At 39.7% G+C, this 17599-nt stretch overlaps 1 protein-coding gene across 2 annotated transcripts in view; it reads right to left on the bottom strand.

The window, feature by feature from the left end:
- The window catches only part of LOC117297957 (sushi, von Willebrand factor type A, EGF and pentraxin domain-containing protein 1-like), a 40443-nt gene extending 22844 nt beyond the window's left edge, over positions 1-17599 (bottom strand). The window contains exons 1-10 of one of the 2 annotated variants that reach the window (XM_033781155.1): positions 16474-17599; positions 13635-13899; positions 8880-9056; positions 8364-8528; positions 5833-6012; positions 4905-5084; positions 2825-3028; positions 2198-2446; positions 1652-1891; positions 483-674 (exon numbers count right to left, since the gene is read on the bottom strand). In XM_033781155.1, coding sequence (XP_033637046.1) covers positions 483-674; positions 1652-1891; positions 2198-2446; positions 2825-3028; positions 4905-5084; positions 5833-6012; positions 8364-8528; positions 8880-9056; positions 13635-13899; positions 16474-17205 — 2584 coding nt within the window. In that variant the 5' untranslated portion in view covers positions 17206-17599. Of the gene's footprint in view, positions 1-482; positions 675-1651; positions 1892-2197; positions 2447-2824; positions 3029-4904; positions 5085-5832; positions 6013-8363; positions 8529-8879; positions 9057-11566; positions 11613-13634; positions 13900-16473 lie in introns of those variants that run through there. The other variant, XM_033781156.1, reaches the window with a different exon arrangement.

Genomic DNA, 17599 nt, shown 5'->3' with positions numbered 1-17599 from the left:
GGCATTTATGAATGGGAATAAAAGTAGTGACTCGTTCTTAAACGTCTGTTTATAACCTTGCAGGATCATTGCCATGCAATAAAGGCCCTCGTTAAAGACCTTGTCGCTTTATAAAATGAGAATTCCCCTCGATCCACTAAAGCTAAAGTAAGCCTGACCGAATTTCTAGGTTGTAGTTGAAAAGCAGGACAGTTCTTTTCAGAACCGAAAAGTCTCCCTAATTATGAAAATGTAATTGGTGGTAGTAGAATATAAAGCAAGACAAGTTCTCAAAAGAACACAATCTACCTGACAGGTTATTTCAGAGGGAGCCGCTGTTCACAATGTTTTATAATATCAACAGCTCTCACTTGCTTGTCACTAAGTAATTTTTGTATGCTAAAAATTTTTTTTAGTAACTATCAATAGTGTCAAGTGCCTTTAAAACATCAGACCATATTTTGGTGCAAAATAAAAAATAAATAAAAGACTTTTAAACATACTTGCACAGTCCTCCCATGGCATGCCGTGATTGGGACTCCATCGTCCATCCCCCGAGCAGCTGTAGATAGATTCAGGCTCAATTGGGAAGGCATACCCATCATCACACCCAAGAGAGCACTCTATCCCTCCATTTGAGTTAACACAATCCGCTCGGCCGCCCTGTGGACTATCTGGCATGATGCAGGCACTTTCTGTGAGTAGGGTTTTTGGCAAATGAATGGAGTGAAAATCCTGGATGAAATAATAATGAGTTTTGGGGTTGAACAAAGAATTGACTAGAGTGGGATTCCAACCAACATCCTCCGGATTAACGTGCCGGCGCTCTACCAACTGAGCTATCTAGCCCTATATTGGCGGTGTCCCTATTTTGTCAATATCTTTGTTCGGGGTGCCAGTCAGAAGCCATACAACCGTAAACTGCAGTGTAGCCAGGGATCACACCCAAATTCCGATACAACCTGGGAAGCGGCAGCTAAGGGATCACCTTAAGGGGATGCGACTTTTTGTTTCAGATATCAATATAAACCACAAGGGAAACTGACTGGGTAAATTTTGAAATGAGTTTTGGGGTTGAACAAAGAATTGACTAGAGTGGGATTCGAACCAACGACCTCCGGATTAACGTGCCGGCGCTCTACCAACTGAGCTATCTAGCCCTATATTGGCGGTGTCCCTATTTTGTCAATATCTTTGTTCGGGGTGCCAGTCAGAAGCCATACAACCGTTTACTGCCATGTAGCCAGTAATAAATAATAATAATAACAAAACATTTATATAGCACCTTCAAATACAAGGCCTCAAAGCGCTTTACAAAAATACAACTATCAGCAATTAACAACTGTACATAGACTATTAAATAAGGTTCACTTGATGGACAAAATATTTTCAAAATAATCCTAAATAATGAGAGAAAAAACCAAACCCAAACAAAATATTTCGGGTCGTGGAGGGTTCTTAATGTTTGATTAGAATCACACAAAATTTTGAATAAAAACAGATTAACCCAATTCTCAATCCATTTATAATTGTCAACTCACATTGAACATTTACAGTTTTGTGACAGTTCTAAGTCTTCCCCGTGTTTGGCTGTGGAAGGTTGTTAAACTTTGACTAGAATCACACAAATCTCTGAATAAAAACAGAACACCCCAATTCACAATCCACTCACGTTGAACATTCACAGTTATGTGACAGCTCTTAGTGTTCCCCGTGCTGTCGCTGGCGACATACTCCACCCTCGTCGTCCCCCACGACATGGACAGGCCGGGATTATGGGAGCGTGACACCGTTACAGGCCGGCCCGAGTTATCAGAGAATTGTGGCTCCTCCCAAGCAACGTGAGTGTCTTGGTCTGATGAGAGGACAACTCCAGGTGAGTGACAACGCTCGATTACCGGCGGCTGGCTATCTGTAAAAGTCAAGGCGACAAACAGTTCACACATATATTGCTTTCAGGGTTTTGGACATTTTACAACATCTTGCAAGTTTGAAAGAGGTATTAGAGCAGAAGGCAAAGTGGTGCTCTCAGTGAGGCCTACCAGGCGCAGGTACAATTTGAGGCAGAGGTCAACCTAAGCTGCGCTGGATAGACAATGTGACAAAGTGGAGTGGTAGAAGTGTAGGAGAGCTGAGAAGAGCAGCAATTAAAAGAGTACAGGTGATGGCGGCGACTCTAGGAGTAAAAGAATAACATGTGAATGAAAGCTTGGCTCACCCATAACTGTGATTACAAAGCTGCAACTTCCACTATTCCCGGCTCTGTCTGTCGCAAAATACGTAATGAATGTCTCCCCGATTGTGAACAACCACGGGGAACGGACAGATGGAGTAACGGTTACTGACGGCACCTCGCCGGAGTTGTCCAAAGTCAGAGGGTCGTTCCAAGACACATTGGCTACGTTGTCGTTTGGATTGGCGTCGATCTTGATGTCATCGGGACAAAGTATGTCCGGAGTTGTAACATCTGTTGTGTAACAACAAAACTGCAATTATATAGCACCCTCACATGGTGACAAAATCGTGTTTGGAAAGCTTCAAGAGCCCCTCATGAAATACTCTCATAAGAATCTCATAAGAATCTTATAATAATTTTATAAGAATCTTCCCAAATCCTGAGGGCATTCTTTTAAGATTCTTATAAGAATCTTTTAAGATTCTTATAAGATTCTTATAATTATTTTATATGCAAATTAGTAAGATCTTATAAAAATCTTATAAGAATCTAATTTTACTGACAAATAGAAAACTTTGGCGAAGTAACATTTTTCTTATAAGATTCTTATAAGAATCCTGACCCTCATTTTTGATTACAAATCATTACAAATGTTTCACCAATACTTACCTAAGCAAACGTTAGGCCGGTTGGCTTTTTGGTCCCAGGACCCTGATGCTAAGCACAGACGGGTGTCTTCTCTCTCATCCGCAAGACGATACCCAGGATCGCAGACGGTTCGGCATTCTGTCCCAAAAGTCTGTCTCTCTGAACTGCAGGTTCTGGGTAGCAGGGAGGCGTGGGGGATTGACTCTACCGAAGGGCATGTCACAGCTAGGAAGAGAAAGAAATTGAATACTAATAATAATAGATCTTCACTTATAACAGGCTGCTACCCCGGACATTCTCTCGATCTTTGTAATTGTTTTCAATTTGTAAAGCGCATCAAGATTTCTTCCAGTTATGTTTTGCGCTATATAAGATATTTCTCTTGCTATTTTTATTAAAGTTGTAATCATTTGGGAGGAGAATCATCCGTACTCGCAGCTGAGAAGCTGAATTGTGAAGGACGTGTCTACAAAGTGGTTGAGATGAAGGCATGTATAAAGGCGCCTTTGGTTACCAGCAGCATTGACCCATATATGACCACAAGGCACAGCCAGAGATCGAAAAGTGTTTGATATATCCGGAGGGAGGAAAACTGGAGGGCCAAGAGAAAAACCCTCATGACATGGGCGAGAACCGCACAACTCCACTCACACATCGTCTTTGCCGGAATCGAACCCGAACCACAGTGGTGAAAGGCAAGCGCTTTACACACTAGCCACCTTTGCAATGTATCGTAGATTAGGAATAAAATGTCAATTTAACGCTCTTAGTGCCAAATTGTTCAGAATTAATTGAGGCTAAGCAACCGTAATACAACAACTCCTTAGGAATATGCTGCACCAGCAGCCCTGCTGGTTTACAGATTGCTAACCATGGACATCAACAACCTTTACTTTCATAGGTACCATTTTAAAATTTTTAATTTTTTTTTTTGCAAGTCACCAGACACACAAGGCCTGAAGGCTACTTCAAGGTGTGGGCTAATATTATTTGCTGATCAAGCACCAGAGCTTGAATCCTGTGCTCTTAAACTGCTCGGCCATGACACGCCATTTACTCTTTGATAATTGGAAAACAAGTGTCTTGCCTAAAGACATGTGTGTCGTGACAGGGATTCTAACCCCTTCTCTAATAACTCTTGAGGGTCTGGTGCACCAGAGTCATGTTATGTGACACCTCACCTTGTATCTTATTCAAGACAATTTAAAGTGGGACAGACATGTCAATGAGATAATCAAAAAATGTAACAGAAAGTTGTACATGTTGCATTGTTTACGTTCTCATAATCTACCTGTGAATGATCTATTGGCAATTTACAAGGGTTATGTTAGACCTGTTTTAGACTACTGTGTTCCTTTGTTCAATGGTAATCTAACTAAAGAGCAGGTCAACAAATTGGAACGAATTCAAAAAAGGGTGTGTCGGATAATTTTTGGTAAGAACTATTCTACTTATAGGGAAGCTTTAAACGTGTGTAACCTTGAAACCCTTGAAAACCGTAGAGACAAACTGTGTAGCGATTTTGCTTATTCAATCGAATCCCATCACATGTGTAGAAATTGGCTACCTCCCCATAGAAACTGTCAGATCAATTTAAGACACACCAACAAATATGACCCACCCAGATGTAAAACAGTTCGCTATAAACAAAGTGCAATTCCTCAAATCGTCAGTCTGTTAAATGCCTTTTAATATAGTTATGTGTGTATATATAATAATTGTGCCTACTGGGTTTTTTTACCAATGTATTTTTGCCAATGTAAATAATAATAATTTTTATTTGATGTCCTTTTCTTGGTTAACTTCTACTTGATGTAATTTTTTTTAACATATTATGATGTAACATGTGCAATTCAGTTTTTTTAACTGCGAGTCATGTTTTAATAAACCATTTTTGAATTGAATTGAATTGAATTGAATTAAGATGAGATGTTTCAGGAAGGCCCGAAGAATAAGGGGTAATTCAAGAAACAGTAAAAGTCCTACTTGGTTTCATACTAAATATGGAACCATAAATTGGCAGCTGAAGTACATTAGCACAGCTGTTTGAGTCTCTACTAAGGAATCGCTCGACATTTTCACCATAAGTGTTTCAACTTACCTCTACATGCAGAGGGGAGTCCATCCCACATAGCGATTGGCAGGCACCGTCTCATCTTGGATCCCACCAGTACAAACCCCCTATCGCAGAGAGTGGTACATTCCGCATCAAACACGAAGCCTTCCTTAGTGCAGTGGACTGATCCATTTGGAATCTTCGGAAGGGATGGGCAAGTCTTTACTGCAAAAGAGAAGTTCAAAGTGATGAGATTTTACATAATTTCACGAAGGTCTCATTATAAAAATGGCTTTTTATATTTGAAATCTGGTTATTTTACCTCTTTTATGAAAATATTTGAAATCTGGTTATTTTACCTCTTTTATGAAAAAAGCATTGAATTTTAAACTAAAATTTGAATAATTTATGTAGGATCCACTTTTGAGTGTATTTTTTTGTAAGTAACATCTGTTGAGGTGTCAATAGATCTCAGCACCACCAATAATTGCAATGCTTTGTGTTATCAACAGCTATCAGTTGCTCGTTACCAAGTAAGTTTTTTATGCTTATATTTTGAGTAATTACCAAATGTTTCCAGTGCCTTTAAAGCCGTTGGACACTTTCTGAACAAAACAATTAAAAGTTCACATATTTAAAAAACAACTTACAGAGTTTACAGAAGGTAATGGTGAAAGACCTCTCTTGAAATATTATTCCATGAAATGCTTTACTTTTTGAGAAAACATTAATACAACTATCAATTCTCGATTTCGAGAATTACGGATTTATTTTAAACACATGTCATGACACGGCGAACATGCGTTAACAAGGGTGGGTTTTCCCGTTATTTTCTCCCGACTCCGATGACCGATTGAGCCTAAATTTTCACAGGTTTTTTTATTTTATAGTTGTGATACACGAAGTGTGGGCCTTTGGACAATACTGTTTACCGAAAGTGTCCAATGGCTTTAAGCAGCTATTAGGAACTCACCTTTGCATACAACCGGTTCCCCACTCCAGGTAGCATTTTCAAAGCATTCCCTGATAGGACGACCAATCAGCTTGAAGCCTGCCGAACAGCCCATGGCGCACGCATTGTGAACCATACTGATGCATTTACCAGACACAAAAAAACCATTTGTTGGCGGAGATAAAGCAGGACACTTCACCACTGTGGTAAAAAAAAATAAAAATATTTGAACAAATTTACAAAAATACACTTGTGACTTCTTTTCATCGCTAAAAGCTTTCAATCAAATTACCATGGAAACCGATCCCAAAACAAAATCAGGGGTTGGAGCAATTCCAGACTCGGAGTTACTCAAGGCCATCCGGTGTCCAATGACACCAAGGTGTTGCTGTGTCACCGCAGGGTACCATTAGATCCTATCAGACGCCCAGCGAGAGTTCGTACCCTTGTCCATTGCTTCCTGTGGTGGTGTGTATGCATTGCATCAGTGCCACATTACCTAGCCTTCACTTCCTGTATGACTAGTGTTTGTCTGTGATTTATACTGGTATGTGTTACCCCCGAAAGTAAAGAAGCAAAATCTATGGAGAATATTTCCCCAATAAATTTTTCCATTAACCCTGTTACTTTATCCATGTCTGTACTTTTGTTATGCTTTCGTCTCATTCGTGCAATTCCTTGAAAAGAATAATTTTATCTGGGAAAAATTTGAAAAATATTTATCTTACAAATTTCTTCCAAGATCTTGTTTTCTTTTACTTGTGTTTACATCTCAGGTAGATGGTATCTTCAGTGTTATGAAGATTTATGTGCAAGAAAAATACCTGGGTCAAATTCCATAGAGCTGCTAAAGCAACAAATTCTGCAAAGCAAAGGTAGGCAGGATACCAGTTACATACTATAAATGGACACGGTAACCTTATTCTGCTAGGTATAATGTTATTGTGCTAAAAGCTACTTTTTGTGCCGAAGTAGCTCTTCAAATTGGCCCCCTTCAAACAAGATGACGAAAAATTTGGGTGGTCCCAGAAAGGTTCACGTAGGCTCACAGGAAGATATGTGTTAGGTGTGATATTTGGCCCTTCAAATAAAAGTGGGAACATTTGATCCAGTACAAGGGCTGATGTACATTTGAAACTTTTATTGACCTTTCAAACTATTTATTTTTTACCAAGAATTTGACTGATATTTTTCAGGCCTTGAACTTCACTCTTGAAGGGGGCACAGCAAATTTTCCTCTGGTAAGGTGGTTTGAGGAAATTGTAAGTTTGTATTGGAACTTTGCATAGGGTACCACAGGCAACACGGCAATGGGAGACTTTGGAACGCTAGGTGGCAGCAGACTTACCAGGTAAATTTCCATTGTTTACGTAGTTCTGAGCCTGCGCACATTACCGAGAACAATGGATTTTACCTGGTGAGTCTGCTGCCACCAAGCATCCCGAAGGTCTCCTATTGCTGTGGGTGCCAGGGGTGAATTCAAGGCTCCAGGTGCTGTGGGTTAATTCAAGGCTTGATCACAGTTTCTCAGTAAAGACACGTTTTAAGTCCGGACATTGAGGCCCTGACCCGTATATCATGGTCAAGCACGATGTAAGGCATCCTTGGCCAACACATTAGTCAGCGACACCATACTGCACTAAGGTTAGATTAGTAGGTTACAGGATGCGTGCACTAACAACGACCTTTGGAGAAAGACACACCATCATGTCGACTGTCAGTTGACTAACATTCCTCTTGATTCTGAAATCACCGACTGCAGACGGATTTCAAGGTATTCAGTCATTCATTGACTTTATGAATTTGTTAGGACTTTATTCTCACCATCAGTGCCATAGTGCCATCTGGAACTATCTACCACGTAATCTTAGATCTTGTCTTTGTACCACAAAATTCAAATCAGCTCTCAAAACTTATCTTATGTAAAATTTTTTCAAGGACTAATTTCGCTGTGTCTGTTTTCTTGTACAGTTTACAAAATTCTTCTGTTAACTTTCAAGGCTTAAAAATGTCTGTCTCCTGCTTATTTATCTGAATTTGTTCACCATTGTTCCCCTAATCGGACTTAATACGATGATCTCAACAGGCATTGCTATCAACTATTAGAGCTTTTTTCATTTTTTATGGCCACACATCTTTTTCATGCTGCACCGTTTCTTGGGAATATTCTTTCTGTGCACATTCCCCAGGCTAGTTCTTTACAATGTTTTAAGTCTCTGTTGAAAACTCATTTGTTTAAAGCTGCTTTTGTGTTATCTCCTTATTTGTATTTTGTAACTTTCTCTCATTGTATTTTAATTGTTCGCTTTATGCGCTTAGAGGCTTTTCGCATTAGGCACTTTATTGTTATTATTATTAATCTCTTGTTTTACAATTGCTTGAAATCATTCCCCGAGTAAGATAATTGAAGAATTTAGTCTGAGTTACCATCTTTTCCTTTGAAATTTGCGAAATAAGTCAAGACTTTCCCCCAAAGCAAGAAACACTTTCAGCAACTTGTTTACTTCCAGACACTTTTGTTTAATTGCTTTCAAAGATTTTATGACACTTACTTCGGCAGACATGCGTCCCGACTTCTTCCTGGTATCCATTCCTACAAGTGCAGTCTGCCAGACTAATACTTCCTGGTCTGCTGGTGTGGTTCGGGTCCGGGCAGGATTTACACGTACTAATGCCCCCTGGCATAGCTTGGGGCTTGTACGTACCCGGTGGGCAAACTGTAGAGTAAATAATTCATATAAGTAGTATTTTTAACTTGGGTCAAAAACCTACAAAATATATATTACTTAATTGAAGGAAACTCCCAGCACCGGCTGTATAGTCCCCAGGGAGCTGAGATGGTTTAAGGAATAAAATATTGGTTGTGTCCTTGAACAAGACATTTTGTCAAAATTATTTTGTCCTCAGACTGGTTGTTAAGGCATACATTGTAGTTCCCTTGTGTTGTGCACCACAAGCTAATTGTGAAGAAAGCATCCCCCTTTCATGTTTTATAGTGCATTCGAAAAGAATTAAGATGTGAAACGTTGTCACTCGATTGTGAGCCGAGACACAAAACTTAAACTTACGGTGACAACCATCCACCAAACCGCTGCCATGGTAACCCTGGGGGCATATACACTCGTACTGACCAGTGGTCGTCCCACATCGACATGTCGCTTCTGGATGACAGCAGTAACCTCCACGGGGACACAGGGATGAACAGAGTCCCTCATTCTCAAGTATAAAGTCTCCGAGATGGAGATCTAAAGTGGTGATGAGAAAAGGTCAAAGGTCAATTTGAAACTCCATAGTAAATCAGTGAAGCAAACGGGAGGAATAAAAGCAGAGTTCTCTCAGCCAGCTTAGATTTGCTTGATGATTTGCGCATAATTTGGATGATAAATATTTTCACAAAAAACATCATGAGAAAACCATATAGAATGCACGATTGCACCAATAGGGCTTTCAAACACCAAATAGAACACATTCCTAAGACTGTGTTTCAAATCAGCGTGCTACAGCCAACGTCCCAAAATTTGGGTCTAGAATGCCCCACAGGTTTGAAAAAACCTGGGGAGAGCCCTAAAAGGGGAAGGGTACAATTTTACAAAAAAGGAATATTTATTAAGGTGATGATGTGGGACAGGAGGGAGGGAGGGGTGTTAAGCCTGGTTCTGGACTCTCTGCAAATGCGAAGCGAATTTTGACGCCACAGGGCCGTTTACGCTACAAATGTTTGTGACGGTAACTATGAACTGGACTTGACACCTACAAACCTGTTGTATGCATGCATTTAAAAATAAGTGTTTTATTTTGGTAAACTTGGCTTTACTTAGCAAAAAAGCCAACTAAAGAACATTTGCTCAACGAAATAAGTCATGTGTCCAGACTCCCGGAGCAAAGCTACGGTATTGGACCCAGGTTTATTTGGGTGTCCCTAACCTAGTTACGAACCATGCACCCAGGACAGGTGTTGTTTTGAAACAACTTCACACAGCGTGTAAATCACCTCTACACATCAAGGTCCAAACAGCAACAGGAAGATGAAAGCATTAAGGAAGGATACCAGTTACAATTGGAAGTGGATACCGGTTGGTAAACAAACATGGTAAAATAGCAACCCTGACAGGGATTGCCGGATCTGTCTACCTACTGGGTCAAACGGTTAATTAAAGATATGTAGGTAAGGTGAAATTTGTTCCCAAATAAAAAGTTTAAAATTGTGCTTATTGCATTGACTTTCACAACAAATATTTTCTCCATTTTAGTGTTGTAAAGCTTCACAAAGCTATAGGCTGTATAGCCCTGGCCCCTGGTAGGACTTCAGTGCCACTGTAACGGAGAAGTCTAATCTGGGCTATATAGACCAAGTAACTGGGGGCCGCTGTACTCCTCTTTAAAATTGTTACTTCGACTGTTCTACTACAAAGGCAAAAAACGTGTTTCCCCTATGATTCAGGAAATTGCTGTTTTTCCGCACATCAGCTTCAAAAACTGCCAAAATTTAGGTAGGCCCTATAGGAAATTTGCAAGAAAATGTTAGTGCTAAAAACATCGATTTTGAGCACAGAAGTTTATTAAGAGTGTAATATTTCTTCTTTGACACTATTGAGAAGACATCAGGCTTTTTTCAATTTGTTTTATCAATCATGTCTTTTTTATCATTTTGGGCAATTTTTGAAGCAGATCAGTGCAGAAAAAAATAATCTATTAACAGACAAAACAGTAGGCCCTGTGATTATGTCATTGATAATGTAATCAATTACTGAATATTAGTTTCTAAATAAAGGCCATTGTACATTATCTAGACCCAGTACTTGGGTGCTGGGATGCTGTACTCCTTTAAATGTTTAACTAATGCAAGAACAATCTTAGTTGTGATAATGTAACCCTCTTCCCGATGGCCAGAGGAGGGTTACGTTATCGCAACTAGTAGGAATCAAGAAATCTAAAATAAAAAGAGTACAAAAACAAAACCCAAGTTAGAGCACTGCCAAGCTATAAAAATGGGTCTAGTTCATTATCGGTGAATCTGCTCATGGTTAAACAAAAATAGTTTTATCAGAAATATTGTCAAAAAGTCAAGGAAATAGTAGAAAAACTTTCCATATTCTGCCTTCACTTTTTTACAAACTCATTTTAGATGAACAAGTAGTTGAGATAACACAACCCTCCTCCTCGCGGCCGTCGGGAGGAGGGTGATGTTAACGCAATTTTATTTCATAGCTAATAAAAAAGTGGTGGCAGGATTCAGAAACTCACCCCCCCCCCCCCCCCATCCCCCTGCCACCACTTACACCCATAGACCCTGTGAGTGTTACTGTGACCATAGAGAGGCCTCCATGCTGTGACCACTTGTTTGTTGAACAAGTCGAAGTTGTTCACTAATTTTTAAAAGTTTTTATTTCATAACAAATCAAATGAAAAATTGGCAGGAAATGTTTCCAAATAAAACCAGTACACGTCAGTTACACGTCAGAGGGTGCAGTTCATCCATAGATCGTCCAAATCTAATGCCAAAATGTTTCGATATAGTGCAACGACAATCCGACAACGCGCAAAAACATAAGAACAAAATGTAAACGGGCCGATGAAGCGCGGACGTATGCGGACGTGCAGTGCCTGTGTCATGTGTGTGTATCACTTCTTTATATAGATAGGCCTATTCTTCTCTGTCTTGCAACTAGCGGGGCATTATTGTTAACTCGATCGTTCTACAACAAATATGCTAGCAAAAAGGGTCGTTTTATTTAATACAAATGTCACTACATACCTGTTTTTGAGAGCAGACGACGACCTGACAACCGGTTTGCCAACAAAATGCCGCAATTGAACAGTGCTTGGTACCCTTTTTCTCATTGGTTTAAATACGAATTGCAACGCACCATATCTAAGCAACGTACACGTCTGAGCACCCGACTAAATCATAACAGCTAGCTAGCTAGCTGCAATAAGAAAATGGTACTCCGTGGCGTTTATCGCGGTCAACGCCTTGCTCAAGCGATTACCAGCTAAAAGCAGATAATAAAATAACTTATTTTCAACCGGTCAATTTGAATTAAACAGCACGTGCAAAATTTTAATTATTGGAAAGGTTTTGAAAAATGTTTTAAACGGAACTTTTGATAAACGCCCATCCCCTACAGTCTTCAATTACTCCATTAGGACATTTCTATTGGCATGCGAAGCAAGCCCGAGTTTTTGCCAACGAGACGGTCGAGAAACGAAAGAAAAAGTTTATAACAATGTTAACCAGATATAAAATTAAAAAAATGCAACCAATCATCGGAATGTATTTTTTTAATGAAAGTTTTACACAACATCTCAATTTAACTTACGGCTGTCCATGCCAGTGCCCTTAAAAGGTAAACAACATGTAAACATTTCACATATTTTTGGTTGTCACGTACCTTTTTTTCTTTTTTCTTTTTAATAACATAACGAAAACCGCTTAGACCCTTACAAAAAGGGTCTCGTGAATTTTCTGCACGTAATCATCTTTCGATTTCAGCCACCAATAAGCTTACTTTGAAGCTTTCGCGCAAAAGCCTTCATGCGTATTTTCTCGACGTGTTATAAGCCCTCAAATTTGCCTCCCCATGAACAGTGTCAACCTTGTTGTCCTTTCACACGTGGTACAGTCTCCGCAACCTTGCTGAAAATGAGCAAGCGGCCGCGCACAATACCTTGTAGCAGGCTGATGAAAACAAGCATACTCTGTTCTCAGTGGCACTTGTCCAAGGCTGTATACAATCAGTAAAGATGGCTAGACGGGACGTCAGATCTGACTAAATAAATGGCTTATCATGTTCAGATAGGACTTGTGTAATAACTGCAATATTATGTCCGGCAGACAGGGCAGTGCCCCTTTTACAGTTCACTGTCCGAGCGGCCAGAGACTTTTGATGGAATATTATTAAATCTGGGTGGGTAATAAAAAGATATATCTGGCTTGGATTAGGGGGTCAAGCAGCGATGATCACATCAGCCAGAGCAGTCGCCTATCTACGCCCCCACCTCCTGGCGCATACTCACTAATTAATAAATTTCTCCAAGTAGGATTTGAAACTTTGCATGGTGGGAATTACGATGGACAATTTTGCGGTAACACTGTGTCATGGTTTCTACGCACATGCAACGGGAGTGAAACAGCCGTGTCCTCTCAATGAGTTGTGGTTCGTTCTGAAAAGAACCGTTAGTTTCAACTCGACGTTTCGATTAGATGCTCTGATCGTGCTTTCTCCATAAGACGATCAGCAGAGCGTACTGATCGAAACGTTGAGTTGAAACCAACGGTTCTTTTCAGAACCATCCCAACTCATTCAGAGATAATCTTGACATGGTGTTACCGCAAACTTGTCCCTATAAATTTCTCCAAAGTGCATTGTACTGGAAGCTCAAATTCGTTGATATCCTAGAATGGACCATTCCACATTATCTAAGAGGGAGGAATCAGGTCCCAGATTTAATTTAATATTTTGTGGACATGAGTTTAAAAGAATATATATTGCATGATGTGGCAATAAATAAGAACTTTTAATTAACAATTCAACTACTGGGCAATTCAATGAATCAAATAATCTTAAACAATAACTGTGGGCTTAAGAAGTCACTTAAAATGTAATACATTATTGGGAAATGAACACAATATTTTATTGGTATTACATTGGCCATTTTGCTCCATTTTGATAAATTCAGAGTGTTGCAACGCCCATAAAAGGGTGTTGCCATGCCATAAAAAGGTACAATTAAAATTAAGGAAGTAAATCAATTACTGGGTAACCAATGAACCCATATTACTCTAGACATGTTATGGCCACCATTTGGGCCTCATCTCTTACCCTCGTGCAAAGCTCTCCTCGCGAGAGCTTCAAACTCCTCAAAACTGTCCAAGATGTAGCAATGGTGCAGCTTCGGCTCAGACGCCATTGCCCGCAACTCCTTCACGTTCCCATTCTCGATCCCGAACGTGAATATTTCCACCCCGTGATTGCGGATAAGGTTCTGAGCTATTGGACGGGGGTCGCCACCGTTGGAGTACCCGTCCGTTATGAGGAATACGGCCTTTGTGGCGTTGGGACGGGCCCATTGGGAAGTTAAAACTTTCTGTGGGATTAGGATCAATAGTATACTTGAAATAATTATACATTGTGTTAATTTGAATCACCTAAGGATTTTTTTTTAAATATGATAATGTGAAAATACTCTCATAAGACTATTGCCTTCAAAAACAAAAAATATTCACTATTCTTATGTTTGTACTATGTTTATCCCTCAAGAAAGATGATTTCAAACTTGTCCAACAAAGTAAAGTATAACGTATACACGAAAGGCAAACAAATCAGTCGTTTATAAAAATATAAAAATTAAAAGTATTTTTGTAGTGCAAGTTTCTGGCATCATCTGTTATGCCTTTTGACAAATCTTTTTTACAAATCTGTAATAGTTCTAACATGGTTAGTAATATCCATGGTTCCACCAAGATACTGAGAAAACACAGTCGTAATATCATTCAGCTCTAGTGTCTTTTGAGTTAGTTTAACCAAGAACCTGTAATAGTTCTACCATGGTTAGTTCTAATCATGTTCTACCAGCATCAAGAGCACATAGTGTCTTTGGGGTAATTTAACCGAACTGTAAATTAATGGTACAGTAATTCTATTACCTCATGGTTATACCAAGATCCCGAGAGAGAAGATCAAGGTTCAAATCAAAGTCGTGTACAATTTGTAAATATTGCGTATTTCATTTCCGTTTACGAGGCGATGATATGTCAAAGTGTTGTTGAAGAATTCGTAAACATAATCCCTCCGGACCACGAAAATAGTTTTACAATTTAAAGTGAAGTTAGATACCCGTTGATATTAAATGGTTTTCCCCCATAGGGACCGGTAACTTTGTTTGTTTAACCCCTATTTCAAATTAGTATTGCCTAACAGTTCTTGTAACTATGGTTATATTATTTACAGATTTGCAGAATATATAACTGAGTATTAAACAAAAAAACCCTGTTGGAGTTTTGTTCCAGTTATGTAAGTGACTTTCTCCTTAACATTGAAAACATTTTGAGCTTTAAAAAGGACAATTCTGCAAAAGAATTGACTTTCAAGCAAGCATTTTCATTGCCGTATTTGATGAGTTTGGAGCTAGATTGTTATGAAATATGCCCATAAGAATAACCCTTTAATAAGTTGAACTCTGACACTGAACACACTTCGAGGACCATCACTGTCAAACTTGTTTACAGGTAACCAAACTATTGCATTGTGATACTTTTCAAATAAAAAAATACAGGAACATGTGGTTTGGATGGGCAGGGGGTGGGGGGGGGGCTGGCACAACAGTGTCGTTTAAGTTTGGATATATTGAAAATGTTTACAGATACGTCATTTGTTTAGTTTTAAAACCAAGACAAAACAATGACATATACTTCGAATGACAAAACATATATTAACAAACAAAGGAAACACCGTTGAAACCTGCTTACCAATCGAATTGTGAGGATGCAATGCAAAACAGTCAAAATTGCATTGCGTTTCGACTCTTTTCAAACCGCGCTCAGAACGCGAGTTTTTTGTTCAACCACTTTGTTCAACTGAAAAATTTGAATTAGCGCGTGAAGAAAGTTTTGAAATCTTTGGTAATTGTCTAAGTGTATCCCAACATATGCATAAAATAACAAAACAGTGAAAATTTGTACTCAATTGTAAAAAACAAACCATGTTTCACAAAGTGTGTGCTTTCAGGCATAACTTGAGAATCTATTTCTAAAGTTTCTCAAAAACTTTGTGACCTCAGAGGGAGCCGTTTCTCACAATTTGTTTATTATATCAACAACTCTCCATTGCTCGTTACCAAGTAAGTTTTTGTGCTAACAATAATTATTACTTTGAATAATTTTAAATAGTGTTCAGTGCATGCCTTTAAAACTAATAAACTTCAAATGGGATCATTATGCAATAATGTGTGGTTTTGTTTTTATGCCAAAGAAAGCATATCACAAAGGAACTATACCAGCAACTACCCGATCCGGCTTGGCAGCACTTGGTAAGAGTTTCGGGAAACATACGGGGAAACCGATGATAAACTTCTCAGAACAGTTTTGTATGCAGTTGTGAAGTAGGGAGGGGGTGCTTTCATTGTTTTCTTTTCCCATTCGAGCCTCGTATGAGATTTATAGATTTGAGTAAATATAGTGAAACAACGTTTCGATAAATTTGTTGTGGGTCTTCAGGAAGCTTGCTCTCTGCTCGTTGTCAATATTTTAGAAGTAAGTGCCATGTTTAATTGTGGGGGTATAGCCGATGTGACGTGTGACATCACATGTTTACAAAAGAGCCAAAGAGCCTCATGGACTTCCTGCAGGCACGATTTGTACACAGCTCAATGGAAGAAAGTATCAAATGTAATACTTTATGGAGATTGCACTGTCTAATTCTTATCAACTTTTAGTATGATGAAAGGGGGCACATCTCAAAACTTGCCAGCTTTTACTTTCATAACTCTTGGATTAATGTGGAAATTATGACACAAAATGTCGACTTTCCCAGAGGACCTGTGTAGTATATCTTGCCTGCCAGAATACTCAAAGAATGTACAAGGTCACACTTATTGTAAACAAAGTTCACATGGAGAACGGGTCTTGGAGAACGGGACCTTATAATGTTTATCAACACTCACCTCAGCTAGTACAAAAGCGCCTCGAGTGAAAGTCCCACCTCCCACATACGTAATACTTGGCAGCTCAGCGCCAAGCAAGGAGCATTTATGCTTAGTAACATTAGGTTCGCTCAGGTGGTCAATGTTGACCACAACACGATGCCGAGAGGCAAATGTAATTACCGCCACCCTGGTGGCCCATTCGGCCACCTCGAACCCAGCAAGGAGTTTCCGGACAAACTTCAGTTCGTTGAAGAAGTTCGTGATACCAACGCTGGACGAGCTGTCCACGAGGAATACCAGGTCGACCTTACCGTTGGCTGTGCCCCTGAGTTTCTCCACGTGGCCCTTCAAGACCTCGGCGCTGGACATGTTGGAGCAGCCGGCTCTAGCCTCGGCGTACGATCTCCTCAGTAAGACATTCACATCAACAGTTTCCCGAAACTCAGCTATACTAGGATTCTCAATGTATGCTTCGTCCGTTGCTCTCACTGTTCTACCTGAATATTTTAACGGTGTTGGGAAAGAATTTGTCTGGTTGTTGTTGTTTCCAAGCGTAGAATTTGTTAAAAGTTGAGCATTAGTACTTTGGGTTATGTTAATGTCAGTGTTGATATACATTGACTGACCGCCCGGAATCCAGCTGCATATAAATAATAACATTAAAGGCACCATGACTTTCAGTGGTCGTGTATTTTCTCTCCTCTTGCCCGCCGCCGGAGCAAAACAACTATTCACCTCACCACCATCCATGCCGAGTTCTTCTTAAAAGTGTTACCAGTAGGCCTGCTACCACATCACACCGAGCAGCCAGGACATGACATTTTGGCCTTGGTGTCCATAAACAATAGTATTAATGTAGACACGACCACCACCGGGTTTTATTTACACAGCCCGTGGGGGGAGCAGCCTCGAAACGTCCCACGAACTCCTCCTCGTTGGACACTCGATACCGCCTTTTGTTTAATTCCCCGGAGTGCCAATTTCTTGGGCAACAACGATACAGCTGACAAACTCACAGCTCCATTCACAACTTTGATAGATCATACACTATTATTAAATCATTGTTTGGAATGTCGGTTGGCTATGATGTGTTTGCACCAGGTCACAGGAATAATATTGTCACACAGGAAGAAAATAACACTTA

This window comes from Asterias rubens, chromosome 12 (genome assembly GCF_902459465.1).
Source record: "Asterias rubens chromosome 12, eAstRub1.3, whole genome shotgun sequence".
Lineage (NCBI taxonomy): Eukaryota > Metazoa > Echinodermata > Asteroidea > Forcipulatida > Asteriidae > Asterias > Asterias rubens.
This window is presented reverse-complemented; position numbering and strand designations above follow the sequence as displayed.